A 17,244-nucleotide genomic window follows, 5' to 3' on the forward strand; every position below is an offset into this window, starting at 1 on the left:
ATAACCCTGCTCGCAGAGCAAGATTACTTTTGACAGATATCGAATCATTTTCCATCGATGTCCTATTGGAATTGCTGGGTAGCACCAGCCATTTTTATAACAGGGTGATTTTTTAATTTTCGAACTGTCACTTTTAAGTTTAATTCTCCAAATGAGACAGACCCTGAATGCTTAAGTTTGACGAATGATTGGCCGGGAATATCTAATAATTGTGGATAGTCCTACGTCACCTAGAAATTAACCCGATCGGGCCGCGTTTTTCACGCCGTGCACGTGTTCATTTGAGAATCCATCATTCATTCGTTCGTGGCCGACAAGTGTCAAAACTCTAGTACTTCCGTATGGGTTAAATGTTTTCGTTTCTTCTTTCCACAAGTTTCGCAAACGATCCCCGGCGGCGTGTGAAATTTCTTGGATAATCGTTCGCTTCAAAAATGAGTATTATATTCTAATTCCTTTTCAAACCCTTGGAATCGCGTCCATCGATCATCGACAGCTGACCGGAATAGGATTGCAGCAAGCATTGAAAGTGTGATAGAACGATGGCAAATTGCCTGCGGAACGTAGTCGTTTCTTCGACCCGTTTCGCCACTCCGATCGGAAGAATTTTCGTCACCGGACGATCATTTGCATCATCTTCGGCGGCGGTTTCAACTGCTGTCGGGAACACGGATGGGGACCCGTCTCTGGGAGTAGTAACGGGAATTAGGCCTGAGGCCTATCCGGTAAGAATTGAATGATGTTATTACCGAATATTTTTGGACATTGCATAACAAAGTATCGAATGAGGGGGTCTTGGCGGAAGAAGGGTGTAAACAGCTGATGTCTTAACCTCATTGAGTTCGATATTCTGAAACACTTTTGAGTTTGATTTACAGTTGCGACCACCGTACAGTCGATTTGGAAGCCTGGAGGAATCTATCCAGAGTCAGTCGGCGACGTACGCCCGATATTCAAGTCTTAATTCTCAGTCCCCTACGGATCGATTGTTGGCCGTGTCCGATAAACGAAATGTAAGTTGCACAACTTTGTTGAATAAGTTCTATTGTGATCGAAATATGAAATAATTTTCAGGAATCAACACCTGCCGGGAACAGCAGCAACCAACCATCGGAAGAGCAGCTCCAACGAGTGTATGATGTGCTGGCCAATACACTGCCGAAGCTGTTCATTCAACCGATGGACTACTCGGTGTACAACCCGAACCTTATTTTTGAGAACAATATCCGTGGCGTGCGAACCGAGTAAGTTGGTAATACGATCGGTTAGAAAGGTTCCTAATTAAATCTACCTAACTTTCAGAGGTTTGTACCACTACGTCAAACAGGTCGCGCTGCTGCGCACCGTGGGGCATTTAAAGTTCGCCTATGTGACGCTGGAAGTCCTGAAGATAACGAAACACCCGGAGGACAACACCGTCAAGGTGCGGTGGAGGATAAAGGGCATCAGCGCCCTGAAGGTCATGTTACAATTCTGGAAGTACAAGCTGTGGAAGCTGAAAGAGATATTTGCCGACACAGAAGCGTGAGTAGTTTTTTTTTTAATTTTTCGAGAGAATCGTTTCAATGGATTGTATGACAAATTGCGGAATGTTATTTCGCGGAATTCCATTTCGCGGAGTCCCACATCATTTCGCGGAGTGCGACATTCCGCGGAATGGTGCATTCCGCGGAAATTACCCATCTCGCGAAATGCCATTTCCCGGAATAACCCATTTCGCAGAAACATAAAGTGCACTATTATTTTAATAGAATTTGGAAAATGTATTTAAAAAAAAGGCTGTTAGTAACATACACCCGATTCTTTTTTTACACGGGGGATGCGCTCCGTGTAAAAAAAGTTTTCGATTCAAAATTTGAAAATCCGTGTAAAAAAAGTTTAATGTTTTCTCGACGAATCATGCATAATGGAGCAACTTTGCAAAAAATTTGTATGGGATTTTTTTTTACACGGCCGTGTATAAAAAATCCGTGTAAAACAGAATCGGGTGTACTTATAAGCATAAAATCATGCAGGAAATACATCTTTCCTTGAATTTTAACGTTTTGATATAATGTAAAAGAAAATTTTGCTAGTCAAATTGTTTCCTTTGAAATAGAAGATTGGCATGTATGATACATTTGTACAATGTTGCGTAATACCTGTGGTAATACTTCCCTCATTCGCCTTACCTCATTACCTCATTGAATTAACAGCTTTTTCATTTGAAAATATGTAATTGAACGAATGCTATCTATTGAAATCATCCTTCTTGTACATTGTTCAAAAATTCATACAGCTTTTAAGTCTTGTGTACGAGGAAACTCGAATACTGAACGGATCCCAGTTTTTGCCTTATACAGGGTAAATGCATGCAGTTCAAGACGGCAGAACGCAGTTTTAGCCTAATACCTAATATAAAGAAAGCCAATCCAAAATAAATAATACGTGCGTATAAAGAAGGCCAATACAAAAAAAAATATACCGGGCAAATGGGGGCTACCCCGCATAAAGTCATTTAGCCTAAAACCGCTTGGCTTAAAGTCGTTTGGCATAATGATCATTTGTCACAATAGTCGTTTGGCATACGCAATGAAAATGGTTCCTGCCTGACTAAGGAAAAGCCTGACTAAGGCTCCTGCTATCTTAGCTCCGCCAGAACAGGGCCATGTCGGCACAGTTCCGTTGTACTCGAAAAAGCAAAGGAAAGAGAAACTGGCAGGAGTGGGGAGTACATCAGCCTCCATGACTCCCAAAAGGGCCAGAACCTCGCCTGGAGACGGGAGGCCAGGCGGACTCAAGCGGCAAACGCGGGATGACGCAGTCGAAGGAACAGACGCTACTTCACAGGGAGAAGGGCGGAGTACCGTAGTAGGCCAGAAGGAGAAAAGAAATAGACAGTTGAAGCGAAAAGAGGCGAGAAAAATGCAGCAGTACAAGAAAGAAAAGCCTCAGTTACGTCAGAAATCGTCTAAGGGACAAGCGGTACTCGTCAAGGCCAAAGACGCTACGACGCGTATGCAGCGCTCCTGAAGAAGGTTAGAGAGGATCCGGAGCGGAGGGACTTAGGCGAGAACGTAGTAAGGACCAGGCGCACACAAACCGGAGAGATGCTCTTCGAGCTAAAGAAGGACCCTATGGTTGATAGCTCGATTATGCAAGAGGCGCAGAGGGCGCAGAGGCGGAAGTTAAATCGCTGACTCCAGCGATGGTAATAGTGTGCAGGGATCTAGATGAGATCACGTCGGAAGAGGAGCTCAAGGATCCACTAAAGTCACAGTGTAATCTGGATGAAGTGCAAATGACTATACGAATAAGGAAAGCATACGGAGGCACACAAACAGCGATGATTCGTCTGCCAGTAACAGGTAGGAGCAGGGCAGGAGCTTGCAATGGTCCGGACAGATCCAACAAGTGTTGGAAATGCGGAGAAACAGGTCATTTTGCGAAAGACTGCACGCAAAGACCCAAGTGCATGCTTTGCACACCAGAGGACGGAAATGACCATCAGACGGGTGGCTACAAATGCCCTGCATATCAGAAGGCGATCGCAGGTCAGCAGTAGTGGACATAATTCAGATTACACCCGATTCTTTTTTTACACGAGGGATGCATTCCGTGTAAAAAAAGTTTTCAGTTCAAAATTTGAAAATCCACGTAAAAAAAGTTTTATGATTTCTCGACGAATCATGCAAAATGGAGCAACTTTGCAAAAAAATTGTATGGGATTTTTTTTACACAGCCGTGTTAAAAAAATCCATGTAAAAACAGAATCGGGTGTAATTTGAATCACTGCGATACCGCACAGCAACTGTTATGGCAGATAACAACAGAAAAGATGTGTGACGCAGCGATAATTGCAGAGCCGTATAGAGTTCCTCCTGATAACGTAAACTGGGTGGCTGATAGAACGGGAATGGCTGCAATACAAGTTATGGGCAGATTTCCTATCCAAGAAGTGGTAGAGAGTTCATGTGAGGGATTCGTGATCGTCAAAATCAGCGGCGTTTACGTATGCAGTTACTATGTGCCTCCAAGGTGGACAGTGGAGCAGTTTAGCCAGGGTATATTCTCTAGGAAGCTGTGACGAAGCTAGATGTACGACTGTGCAATGAGGGAGTCTATTATCGATGTCCCGTTCTCCAGTCCTTCGTTGATGGCGAACCTGAACTGGAGAGCTAGCGAAGAGTACACCCATAGCGATCACCAGGCGATTCGCTATTGTATTGGGCAACGAAACCATGCGACAACACGGAGAAGAGTGACCGTTGAGCAGAAGTGAAAGACGAAAGCCTTCGACAAGGACCTCTTTGATAAGAAGGATGGTAGCGGCTTGTGATGCCGCAATGCCGCGAAAGTGGAGCAATCGGCATCCAGCCTACTGGTGGAACGAGAGGCTCAGTGCACTAAGCGCTGCTTGTCTTAGATCCAGGAGGCAGGGAAAGAGCGAGGACGAGACCAGAGAGAGAGGAGTGCAAGACGGTGTTCCGGGAAGCTAGAACCGCATTGAAACGGGCAATCAAGATTAGCAAGTCAGATTGCTACAAAAAGCTATGCCGAGAAGCAGATGCCAATCCCTGACGCGTACGCGTACCGCGATTAAAGGCTCGTGGACGCTAGCTGAAATGTGCCCAGTCATGCTGAAGGAAATCGTGGAGGGTCTTTTCCCGAAACACGATCCGACTACGTGGTCACCGATACCGTACGGAGAAGAAAAAGCAATTTCCGAGGGTCGGCAAGTGTGCAATGATGAGCTGACAGATGCTGCGAAGTGCCTGAAAATAAAGAAGCACCCGGTCCAGATGGAATACCAAACGTTGCCCTGAAAGCTGAAATTTTGGCATATCCGGATATGTTCAGAACGGTACTCCAGAAGTGCCTAGACGAGGGTAACATTCCAGAAATGTGGAAGACCCAGAAGCTGGTATTGCTGCCAAAACCAGGGAAGCCGCTGGGACATGCGGCCTCGTACAGGCCTATATACCTGATAGACACAGTTGGGAAACTTCTGGAGAGGATCATCCGAAACAGGCTGACAAAGTGTATGGAGGGTGAGTGTGGATTGTCAAACATGCAGTTTGGATTCCGCAAAGAAGTATGGACAGTGGATGCAATTCGGACAGTGCAGTGCTCGAGAGTGCTGAGAAAGCGTCTAAACTGAAGCAAAGAGGAGATCGATACTGCGCAGTGTTTACGATAGACATAAAGAACGCGTTCAACAGTGCCAGCTTTGAAGCCATTGCCGCTGCGCTGCACAGAATGCGGGTTCCTGAATATCTTTGCCACATCCTAAAGAGCTACTTTGAGAGCAGAGTCCTGGTGTACGACACGAACGAAGGGAAAAAGTCGATGCGTGTTACAGCGGGTGTTCCTCAGGGCTCCATACTCGGCCCAACCCTCTGGAACGGAATGTATGATGGAGTCCTGACACTGCGGCTGCCCAGGAAAGTGAAAATCGTGGGTTTTGCGGACGACGTGTCATTAACCTTCTGTCTGTGCTCAAAAAAACTTACGTTGTCTGTGCTCTGGGGTCAAATTGACCCCAAATTGAAATTGCTATAACTTTTTTATTGTTTGGCCGATTTTGGATTTTTGGGGCTGTTTCGAAAGATAATTTAATCATCTTTTAGGTCGTTACCAAAGATTGACTATTGGTGGGCGGGTACATCGCGGGGAGGGGTTTTAGTGAACAAGGGTACAAAAACAGTGATTTTTCATGATTGTTTTACTTATATCCGAAAATCCTACCCATTTTGAACTGCACCTTTTTTAAAAAGGTTATGCAGGAAGGCGTGTGCTTCGGCATGAGGCGTTGATAAGTTTAGAACTTGGCCGCCAGGTGGTGGTATATTTGAATTCATTATTTTAGACTACTCAAGATATTCCGATATATAGAATTCTCCTCAGTGTAAATATTCTTATCGCACAAATTTAAAATTTGTTAAAATGGCGTCTTGATCAAAGGTCGTCTAGTGGGAATGGACTGTCTAGTGACGGAAGTAATAATTGGGAATTTTACAAATAGGCGGCAAATTGGCTGATCTTTGGTTACGCATATAGACTCAAAGGCCTTAGTTCCAGAGTTTTCTTGAATGACCTAAAACATATTCTGTGAACACATTCTTTATTTGCAGCATCGCTGGAGCAGGTTGAATGCAAAGAAAACTTTTGATGGACTCTACCACAACATTCATGATTGCCAAAAATGCTACAAACCAAAATACATCAGATCTCACATGCAACAATATACTCAAATATAACAGCTCATTAGCGCTGCTTCTTGGAAGAAGTGCTCATTATATTGAGCACCGCTTTATAGTCTTGGACATCCTGAACAATGTTGCTGAATACAACTTGGTGGTAGATATGAGGGATCTCAAGCTAAAGCAATATTTCGAATATGCAAGAATATTGCAAGTACGCTAGCGCCGCCTATTTGTAAATTTTCTTATTATTTTTTCCGTCACAAGACAGTCCATTCCCACCAGACGAACTTTGTTAAAGACGTCATCTTTACAAATTTCAAATTTGTACGATAAGAATATTTACACTGAGGAAAAGTCCATATATCGGAATTACTTGAGTAGTCTAAAATAATGAATTGAAATAAACCGCCACCTAGCGACCAAGCCCTAAACTAATCAATGCCTCATGTCAAAGCACACGCTTTCCTGCATAACCTTTTTGAAAAAGTACAGTTCAAAATGGGTAGGGTTCTCAGATATAAGTAAAATAAGCATAAAAAACCCCTTTATTGTACCCTTTTTTTACGAAAACCCGTCCCCGCGATGTACCCGCCCACCTATAATCAATTTGGTAACGACCTGAAAGATAATTAAATTATCTTTCGAAACAGCCCCAAAAATCCAAAATTGGCCAAACATTAAAAAAGTTATAGCAATTTCAATTTGGGGTCAATTTGACCCCAGAGCACAGACAACGTAAGTTTTTTGAAAAAAGTACACTGTAGCGCAAATTTTCAAGATTTTTCAAGCGAATTTGCACTTAGAAGACAGATCTCGGCGAGTTTTACCAAACTACCAAAAATTAGGAGAATCGGTTGAAAACTAAAAAAATGGCAGCCACTCAAAGTGGCCTGGGGTCATATTGACCCCAGAGCACAGACAAAAGGTTAACAGTGATGGGCGAGACACTCGAAGAAGTGGAGGCGTCTGTGCCAGAGGCAATAGGCACGATCGAGAGCGATGCGGATGAATGGAGTTAAGCTACAGCAAAGATTTTAAAGTACAAGATAGCCCACTCTTCATCATCCCATACAATCCGCTAGCGAACAACTTTTTTGTAGTACAGCGCCAACTGATGATTAGAAGTCTAACTATTTTAGTGAAAACGATCAAAGTAACCTCGAATTTTCACTGTCCTATTTTGAAGGACAACAACAAACATGTTGATTGTTGACAGAACTCGTCAGAATATTATTTGTGAAAGGTTCTGACTCATGGAAGTATTTCGTTCACGAGCTAATAAATAGAGAAACTGGAACAGATGCCAGGACCTCAGGCGCAATTTGATTGCTTTGGACCCCTTGCAACGATTTCGGCAAGTGCTACCCGAGGAGGATTCCCAGACAAGTATCGGCTCTGAAAACCCCGGAAGGAATTATGGGGAGGCGTCCTTAGAACTAAAGGTCACATGCTTTTCTATTTGTTGAAAAGTACGAATACATTAATATTTAATAAATACTTAATCTTTTTCTGTGTTTGTACTTAGGTTTGTACCGCTTACAGTACTGTATTGTAATAATCCCATTTTTAATTTTTTGGTCCGTTGTGTATTCACCAGAAGCAAGTGAGAGCTGACCTTCGAGAAGTTGCTGCATGAGCTGACCAAATCTTCATAGCATATTCCGTATGAATTTATGTTCATGAACTTGGTTATGTAGTACATAATTTCGGTGAAGGGCTGCTGGATAATAATGGAGTCATCTTTTTTGTTAGAAAAAGGGGCTAGAGTATACGCGATAGCTCAACGTTTTTGAAAAATAAAGTGTTAAAACTAAGAACAACAACGATCGCGACCCAACAAAGTAAATATGAAAAACATTAGGTTTTTGGGCCCCATACACGCTCCGACATGATGTTGTACAACTTTGACACCCCCAGGAAATTCAGTGTTCAACATGTACAGCCATTTAAGGTTTTCGGGAAGGTAGCCATCAGAACCACTAATTTTTCATAAGTTTTGAATTGTTATATGGGCTGTGCGTAAAAACGAGTATTTCCATCATAATTTTTATCCCAAATAAAAAACGGCAAAAAAAAATAATTTTTCGGAGGGTAGGGTAGCTCTTTCCAATAAATTAAAAAGATAACGACGTTTAGCATTTAATTTTGTTTTGATTGTTTCGGAAGCAACGATGAACTTCGCAACGGTGCGCCTCAAAGCGTCGAATTGAAGGCAACGATGCGCCGCCACGCGTTGCTTTGATGAAATAGTTCGACCGCCATCCGTCGTAGCGCTGGAGTCGTGTTCGCCTGTTTTGAGCAAGAGTGGACTATATTGTTAATATATAATATTTGGCTACAGATAGCTCACCACAAAACGGAGGTGCTACTAGACAGCAACTGCAAGGCGATATGGAAATGGATGGAAGCGGATGGAAATCGTCGTCGGAGGACATGCGATTGCTTCGAAGCGATCACTGACGCACCTGGGAGTGATGATCGACGATCGGCTAAATTTCAACAGCCACGTTGGCGGTCCACGAATTAGCACGATGCGTCTGCTAGTTAGTGTCTTGTCATCGATACTGCGGTATGGGGTTCCTGCCTGGGGCAGTGCAATGCAAACCAATCGGAACCGGGAAAAGCTGAAAAGTGTGTTCCGGCTGATGGCCATACGAGTTGCAAGTGCGTATAATATCGTCGGTGGCAGTATGCGTTATCGCCGGGATGGTACCCATTTGCATCACCCTGGCGAAAGACATCGAGTGCTACCAGTGGAGAGACACCGGAAACATGAGAAAGGTGGCCAAAATTCATTCGATGGCGATGTGGCAGCAGAAGTGGGACAGTACGGAGAAAGGAAGGTGGACCCACCAGCTCATTCCAAATCTGTCGACGTGGATGAACAGAAAGCATGGCGAAGTAAACTTCGACCTGACGCAGTTCCTGTCGGGCCACTGATGCTTTAGGAAGTATTTACATCGGTTCGGACACACCAATTCTCCGTTATGTCCAGAATGTGAAAATGTTGAAGAGACACCGGAGCATGTGGTGTTCGATTGTCCGCGATTTGCGGAAATTCGTAGAGAAATGCCTGTTCCAAGGGCGGATAATATCGCAGAGCGAATGTGTCACGAGGAAGACACGTGGAATTCGGTAAGCAGAGTCGTGACGCAAATACTGTCGGAGCTGCAGCGTAGATGGATTAGGCAGCAGTGGATTAGCCAGCCAGTCGGCAAATTAGCATAAGCTAGGGGCCGGAATTTTAGAAGAAGTGCGCGGTACAGCTCGCTCGTATTTTCGTATGTGTTGTACAAAATACAACAGTGCGTACGCTCTTGGGAGTTTCTCTAGGCGCGTGTTTGACAATGATTTCATCAATTTAAAGTGAGCTGCTGAGCTGCACACTTAATTTTTTTATCGGGATCTCAGCAAAATGTTGAACTTTTACCGAGATTCGCACAGCCGTGCCCCAGCAAACATGTTTTTTGCCGAGATTTCTGTCAAAGTTGCTGAAAATCAGCAAATATTTTGCCGAAACCCAGCTAACAAACCTAATTTTTGACGGGATATCAGTTTTTTATTTGCTGGGCACACGGCTGTGCGGATTTTGCCGAGCTGCAGAAATAAAAACTGAGTGTGTGGGGTTCTTTAAAAAAGATCCATGGTTCATCAGCTCAATGTAAAGAAGCGAATCTTTCGAACAGCTCCTGAGCGGAGCTCCCATCTCTAATGGGAAAACGTCACGCATGATCACTGCTTGTTGTCTGAGGTTTAATGTTTTGCTTCTATTGCATTCCAGATGGTATGACGGCTTCTCGGTATTTCACATCGGTCCGGACGGTCTTATTTCTAAGCATGTTGCTGACAAGGTATGTAGCATATATTCCTCAAGTAATCATGAGACTTAAGCAGCTTGATATACAAAATCAGAGCAAATCTGTGAAAACTATAAATCTACTATGAAATTAGAATCAAGGATGTCATCGATCAATTAGTAATCTGCCTACGATCATTTAGTAGTTTGTCAATAATTCATTCTAGAAGCCAAATTTCAAAATGTGTTGTATGGTGGACTTTTAGTGCGAAGGTTTTTCTACAACTATCCTTAACAGGTCGATGCTCGAATTCCACTATTAAAGGAGTTACGGTGCTAGTTGCTATACTTATACTAAATGATAACAAAATATGCAATCATTTAGGCTAAGTTACTGCTACCAGCGCTATAGCTTCGTTATTAGTGGCGGAACTGTTAGGCAGAGTTGTAGATAAACCTTTGCACTAGAAGTCCACCATACAACACATTTTTAAATTTGGCTTCTGGAATGAGTTATTGACAAACTACTAAATGATCGAAGGCAGATTACTAATTGATTGATAACATTCTTGATTAGAACAATTATGAAAAGGGATACGTCAAGATTTTTTTTTCAACTACCCGCAACTTTCATGGTGGATTTTAGTTTGCATAGCTATTTGGTTCTTGCCGCTTCATGATCATTTGGTTATTCAATTGGTGACACACTTTTTTTTGTTTTATTGTTTCCAGATGATGCCCGACGACGACAAGGTGGTAGTGCCCCCGAAGAATGTTATTTCGCCCAAGCTGGCCCTGTTTGTCGGCTTGACGGTGGAAATCAGTCCCATCGTGGGTGCCCAGTGCTAGGAGATCGCTGTACGCCGGATGATCGAATCGCTTGATGTAGAATAGTTGGTAACGGTTGGTACTATCAACTCACTAAGTCTTGTTATGTTCTTATGAGTCCAAAGGTCTATTATGTCCCCTCTGGAAGGTAATGTTCGTTAAACTAACAAGTTAGGTGGCTGACACATTAAGGACTTGATGCCTGTTGAAACTCTGATGATGTGCGTTGTATAAATAGAGAAGGAAACGGAAGGCCCTGCGAAGCGCCGATAGCTTTCGACTGGGTGAACGTAAAACAATGGTGCACAATTATTTTATGAGAAAATCCCTACCATAAACTGTTATCTTAGCTGTGTGATTTAAGTTGCATAATAAATAAGCTAGAAAGTGCTTCTTGATAGAAATCTAAAGCGTACGAAAAGGCGAGGTATGCAGTAAGTAACTTCCGAGGCTCTTGTAGTCCAAATATGAAACATAATCGACTGAGCCTGGCGGAGCAAAATCATTTTTGAACCACACTAATTATTAGTTAAGTGCCGGTGTTTACATTTGCTCAGCGATAAGTTTTTAATCATTTTTTTCGGGCAAAAATAGCACTTTATATTAAGTTTTCGGTTCAAACAAGTGACTGATTTCAAAAAGTGATGTTTAATTTGCATTCGATCAACATTTCGGGCTGCTCATGTGCGGAGAAGTGAAACTTGATTTTTTCAATGCCCTTTGAGAAGAACTGAAGTGCAGTGATAAACCCGCTAAATCGGGGGTCCTGGGTTAGATGCAGTCAAAAAACGGGTCATTTTTTAAAACCATTGATAAATGAACGAAAGTGACCAGAATGCTGATGCAAACGTGGTCAATCATCATTGACCAGCATCAGAAGTTCGTTTTGATACATCTGAATCACCAGGACATGGTTCCAGATGTTCCGGGAACCTGGTTCCCTGGGGTACCCCTGGGGAGGTGGACACTTTTCAAGTGGACACAACCCAGTCTTGCGACATATCAAACTTCATGGTTTTGGAAGACAATGCTAATAGATGAGTTTTTGGGAGGTTTTGGACTCATTGACCACATCCGGAAGTGTTCCCGGGAACCTGGTTCCCTCAAGGAAGTGGACAAATCTCGATTAGCACCAAAACCCATCTTGCGACATATCAAACTCCGTGATTTTGAAATACTAGCTCAATAGATGAGTTTTTTAGAGGTTTTGAACACAGTGGCCACGTTTGAAAGTGTTACCGGGAGCCTGGTTCCCTCAGGGAAGTGGACAAATTTTGATTAGCACCGAAACCCATCTTGCGACATATCAATCTCTATGATTTTGAAAGACAAGCGCAATAGATGAGTTTTTGAGAGCTTTTGGACACATTGGCCACGACCGGAAGTGTTCCCAGGAATTTGGTTCCCCCAAGAAAGTAGACAAATCTTGCCTAGCACCAAAACCCATCTTGCGACATATCAAACTCCATGATTTTGAAAAACAAGCTCAATAGATGAGTTTTTGAGAGGTTTTGGACACATTGGCCACGTCCGGAAGTGTTCCCGGGAGCCTGGTTCCTTCAAGGAAGTGGACAAATTTCGATTAGCACCGAAACCCAGCTTGCGACATATCAAACTCCATGATTTTGAAAGACAAGCTCAATAGATGAGTTTTTGAGAGGTTTTGAACACATTGACCACATCCGCATGTTCCCGGGAGTGGACAAATTTCGATTAGCACCGAAACCCATCTTGCGACACATCAAACTCCATGGTTTTGAAAAAAACAAGCTCAATAGATGAGTTTTTGAAAGGTTTTGGACACAGTGGCTACGTTCGGAAGTGTTCCCGGGAGCCTGGTTCCCTCAGACAAGTGGACAAATCTTGCCTAGCACCAAAACCCATCTTGCGACATATCAAACTCTAGATTTTGAAAAACAAGCAAATACATGATTTTTTGAGAAATTTTGGACACATTGGCCTCGTCCGTAAGTGTTCCCGGGAGCCTGGTTCCTTCAGGGAAGCGGACAAATTTCGATTAGCTCCAAAACTCATCATGCGACATGTCAAACTCCATGATTTTGAAAAACAAGCTCAATATATGAGTTTTTGAGAGGTTTTGGACACATTGGCCACGTTCGGAAGTGTTTCCGGAGACCTGGTTCCCTCAAGAAAGTGGACGAATCTCGATTAGCACCGAAACCCATCTTGCGACATATCAAACTGCATGATTTTGAAAAACATGTACAATACATGATTTTTAACACATTGGCCTCGTCCGTAAGTGTTCCCGGGAGCCTGGTTCCCTTAGAGAAAAGGACAAATTTCGATTAGCACCGAAACCCATCTTGCGACATATCAAACTCCATGATTTTGAAAGACAAATTGAATACATGAATTATTTTTTGAGATTTTGGATACATTGGCCACGACCGGAAGTGTTCTTGGGATCCTGGTTCCCTCAAGGAAGTAAACAAATTCAGATTAGTACCGAAACTCATCTTGTGACGTAACAAACTCCATGATTTTGAAAGTCAAGCAAAATAATGAAGTTTAATATGTCGCAAGATGGGTTTTGGAGCCAATCGAAATTTGACCGCTTCGCTGAGAGAACCAGGCTCCCGGGAACACTTCCGGACGTGGCCAATGTGTCCAAAACCTCTCAAAAACTCATCTATTGAGCTTGTCTTTCAAAATCATGGAGTTTGGCATACCGCAAGATGGGTTTTGGTGCTAGGCAAGATTTGTCCACTTCTCTGAAGGAACCAGGCTCTCGGGAACACTTACGGACGAGACCAATGTGTCAAAAATTCATGTGTTGTGCGTGTCTTTCAAAATCATGGAGTTTGATATGTCGCAAGATGGGTTTCGGTGCTTATCAAAATTTGTCCACTTCTCTGAGGGAATCAGGCTCCCGGGAACACTCGCGAATGTGGTCAACGTGTTCAAAACCTCTTAAAAACTCATATATTGAGCTTGTCTTTCAAAATCATGGAGTTTGATATGTCGCAATATGGGTTTCGGTGCTATTCAAAATATGTCCACTTCCCTGAGGGAGCCAGGCTCCCGGAAACACTTCCGGACGTGACCAATGTGTTCAAAATCTCTCAAAAACTCATGTATTGAGCTTGTATTTCGAAATCATGGAGTTTGATATGTCGCAAGATGGGATTCGGTGCTAATCGAGATTTGTCCACTTTCCTGAGGGAACCAGGCTCCCGGGAACACTTCCGGACGTGGCCAATGTGTCCAAAACCTCTCAGAAACTCATCTATTGAGCTTGTATTTCAAAATCATGGAGTTTGGCATACCACAAGATGGGCTCCGGCGCTAATCGAAATTTGTTCGCTTTCCTGAAGGAATCAGGCTCCCGGGAACACTTCCGGATGTGGTCAATGTGTCCAAAATCTCTCAAAACCCCATCTACTGAGCTTGTTTTTCAAAACCATGGAGTTTGATGTGTCGCAAGATGGGTTTCGGTGCTAATCTAAATTTGTCCACTTCCCTGAGGGGAACCAGGCTACCGGGAACACTTCCGGACGTGACCAATGTTTCCAAAATCTCTCAAAAATTCATGTATTGAGCTTGTTTTTTAAAATCATGGAGTTTGACATGTCGCATGATGAGTTTTGGAGCTAATCGAAATTTGTCCGCTTCCCTGAAGGAACCAGGCTCTCGGGAACACTTACGGACGAGGCCAATGTGTCAAAACCACTCAAAAAATCATGTGTTGTTCTTGTCTTTCAAAATCATGGAGTTTGATATGTCGCAAGATGGGTTTCGGTGCTAGGCAAGATTTGTCCACTTGTCTGAGGGAACCAGGCTCCCGGGAACACTTCCAAACGTGGCAACTGTGTCCAAAACCTCTCAAAAACTCATCTATTGAGCTTGTATTTCAAAACCATGAAGTTTGATATGTCGCAAGGCTGAAGGGGCTGACAAACGTTACATCTATCCATGACTCGGCCCCATTCCTACGGAATGTGCTACTGGCTCCGTCATTGACAAGCACTGCGTCGAGTTTTGCAAGTGCCTCGAGTAACGCTTGTCCCCTCTGATTGGTGCAGCGGCTGCCCCATTCCACTGCCCAAGCATTAAAGTCTCCCGCTATAACGAACGGGCTCCGACCTGTCGGGTCGGGTTGGCCGATAGCCTGTCGATCAAGCAGCTACAATAGAACACCCCATTGATTTTGGCTATCGCGACACCCTCCGCGGAGGAGTGTACAACCTCTTGAACGGGGTACCTTCCCGTTGTGCAGATTGCCGCCGACCTAGACCCGTCCGCCACCCAGTTGCCATTGTCGGCAGGGACGTTGTACGGGTCGGACAGGAGGGCGACATCGATCCTCGACTCAGCAGTTGCTGGGCAGGTGCACAGTGATTCAGATTCAGCTGTGTTACTTGCACGGCTTTTTCCGATTGGCTTCTCCGAAGGGACACGCAGGCCCGCCCATAGCATGGTTCCGGGCCTGCTTCTTACTGGCGCAGATAAGGCACCTAGGTGCCTTGTCGCATTCCTGCGCCTTGTGTCCCTCCTCGCCGCAGCGACGACACATCTTGCTTCGGTCTGGGCCCTTGCAGTCATAAGACTTGTGCCCGGACTCAAGGCACCGGTAGCACTTGTCCACTGAAGGTGGCTGGAGCACGCTTACTGGGCATACTGACCAGCCAATCTTCAGCTTCCCTTTCTCCGTGACCTTTTTGGCGTCAGCCACCGGTAGTCTGAGATAGGCTACCTGCGTACCAAAGAATCCCCCTCTTAGACGTACAGAGGACCGCTCAACCTCTGTGCCGCACTGCTCTTTGACGGCAGAGACGACGTCTTCCGCGGTCGTGACCTCGTCCAGCTGCTTACACTGGAGGGTCACTTCCGCACCCAACGACCTGACCTGAGCGCCGTCACCCAAGACCTCCTGGGCAAGCTTTTTGTAAGCCACCCCGCTGGATTGCGCGCCACGCTTCAGTACCAAGATCATTTCACCGTTCTTGGTACGTCTAACGCTGCGCACGTCCTGGCCCAGGGCCGATAGGCTATCGGCCGCTCGCAGCGATTTCAGGACATCGGCGTATTTGTCCTTGTCGGTTTTCACCAACAAGGCCTCGCCTCTGTCTCTCACCTTCTTCGTAGGTCGAGGGGTGTTTGACTTCCGCACCCTACTGACCAGTTGCCAAGGATTCGCATCCCCTTCGGCGGGTACCGATGGCTGGCTGGGGCCAGCTTGTGGCTCAGCAACTTGTGCCTGTCTAGTGCCTTTTGCCTTCTTGGGCACACGCCCTTCAGGCTCCGGTGCACCATCCAGGCGACGCTTCGCCTTAATGGTAGCGCGTTTGGGTCGCTTCGAACTTGGCGTTTTCTTACCCTCACTGGCCGTAAGGGCGGTCGCCTCTTTCACCGCAGTAACACCGCTAGGGGAGGAGAGGGCCTTGGTCTGCGTACCTTTGGCTACCTTCTCTGCTGCCGCTACACGCCTGATATAAGCGTCCTGTTCTTGTCTTGCGACACGAACAGCTTGCCGGAGACCAACAGGCTCTGCTTAAGCTCCTTGTTGGTGTTCTGCCTGCCGCTTACGAACTCGATGATCTCATCGAGTTGCTCGGCCACCACCCGTATCCCTGGTAGTGGCTCGTCAGGCGTGCAGGCAGGGCTACTCCCCACCACCACTGGAGACTCTTCGGTACGGCCAGTAGCAGCCACCGTCACTCCACTCGCCCCTCTTTAATAGGGGACCTCGCTAGACCCCTTTTGGCAAAGGGGTCCGTCACCTCAACTCCAAAGATTGATTACGTTCAATGCTCATTGCTGGTTGGGTCCCCCTTGCGGCTGCCGCTGAATCCTGCTGGAGTAGTCATCTTTAGTGCTCCCATGGTTATCTATGCCTGCCTTGCGGCAAGCAGGGAGGCCATGCGAGGGTTGACACTTGCGTGTTCAGAGCCAGATCAGCGCAAGTCAGGAAAGGGCATCTGAGCCTACTCCCACCCAGTAGGCAAAACTGGATGGCAGGGTTGGGCAGCGTGCTACAAGGCCCGCCACGGTTTTATGGGACGGAAGACAGCCTAGCCATTAGCCCACTCGCCGTTTCGAGTCGGTGTCACCCGGCCCTACTAAGAGAGTAGAATGTCAGACTGCCAGCCCTCGCTTCACAATATAACAATATCCAAATGCAAGACCAATACACGCAACCAGTATGCCATAATCAGGGTCTTACTGGTATCAACCCTGATGTGCCAGTATCACTCCCTGGGCTTGTGCTTTTGAAGCGGCACACAGTCGCTTTGATAGAGTCTGATTACGGGTACCTGTGGTTTTTGGGAGGGATTTTAGCAGAGCCCACTGCTAAATCCCACCACGCCCTAGGCAGTTCTCCCTGACTCACAGACAGCTGGGGAGGGGTCGTCAAGCCCTTGGACATGGTCCCTGCTGCCCCCGTAGCTGTCTGGAATGAGTCGTTTATCG

The 17,244-nt window shown here is 45.3% G+C and overlaps 1 protein-coding gene across 1 annotated transcript; it reads left to right on the forward strand.

Annotated features, from left to right (window-relative positions):
• The first annotated feature begins 352 nt into the window (after positions 1-352).
• Positions 353-11,108, forward strand: LOC134213666 (uncharacterized protein C6orf136 homolog). Its single transcript, XM_062692933.1, has 6 exons — positions 353-725; positions 879-1,013; positions 1,075-1,244; positions 1,303-1,524; positions 9,967-10,036; positions 10,714-11,108. Exons 1-6 carry the CDS (start codon positions 543-545, stop codon positions 10,828-10,830), a joined length of 897 nt encoding a protein of 298 aa, XP_062548917.1. The 5' UTR covers positions 353-542; the 3' UTR covers positions 10,831-11,108.
• The last annotated feature ends 6,136 nt before the right edge of the window (positions 11,109-17,244 follow it).

The sequence above is a fragment of the Armigeres subalbatus genome, chromosome 1 (genome assembly GCF_024139115.2).
Source record: "Armigeres subalbatus isolate Guangzhou_Male chromosome 1, GZ_Asu_2, whole genome shotgun sequence".
Taxonomy (NCBI): domain Eukaryota; kingdom Metazoa; phylum Arthropoda; class Insecta; order Diptera; family Culicidae; genus Armigeres; species Armigeres subalbatus.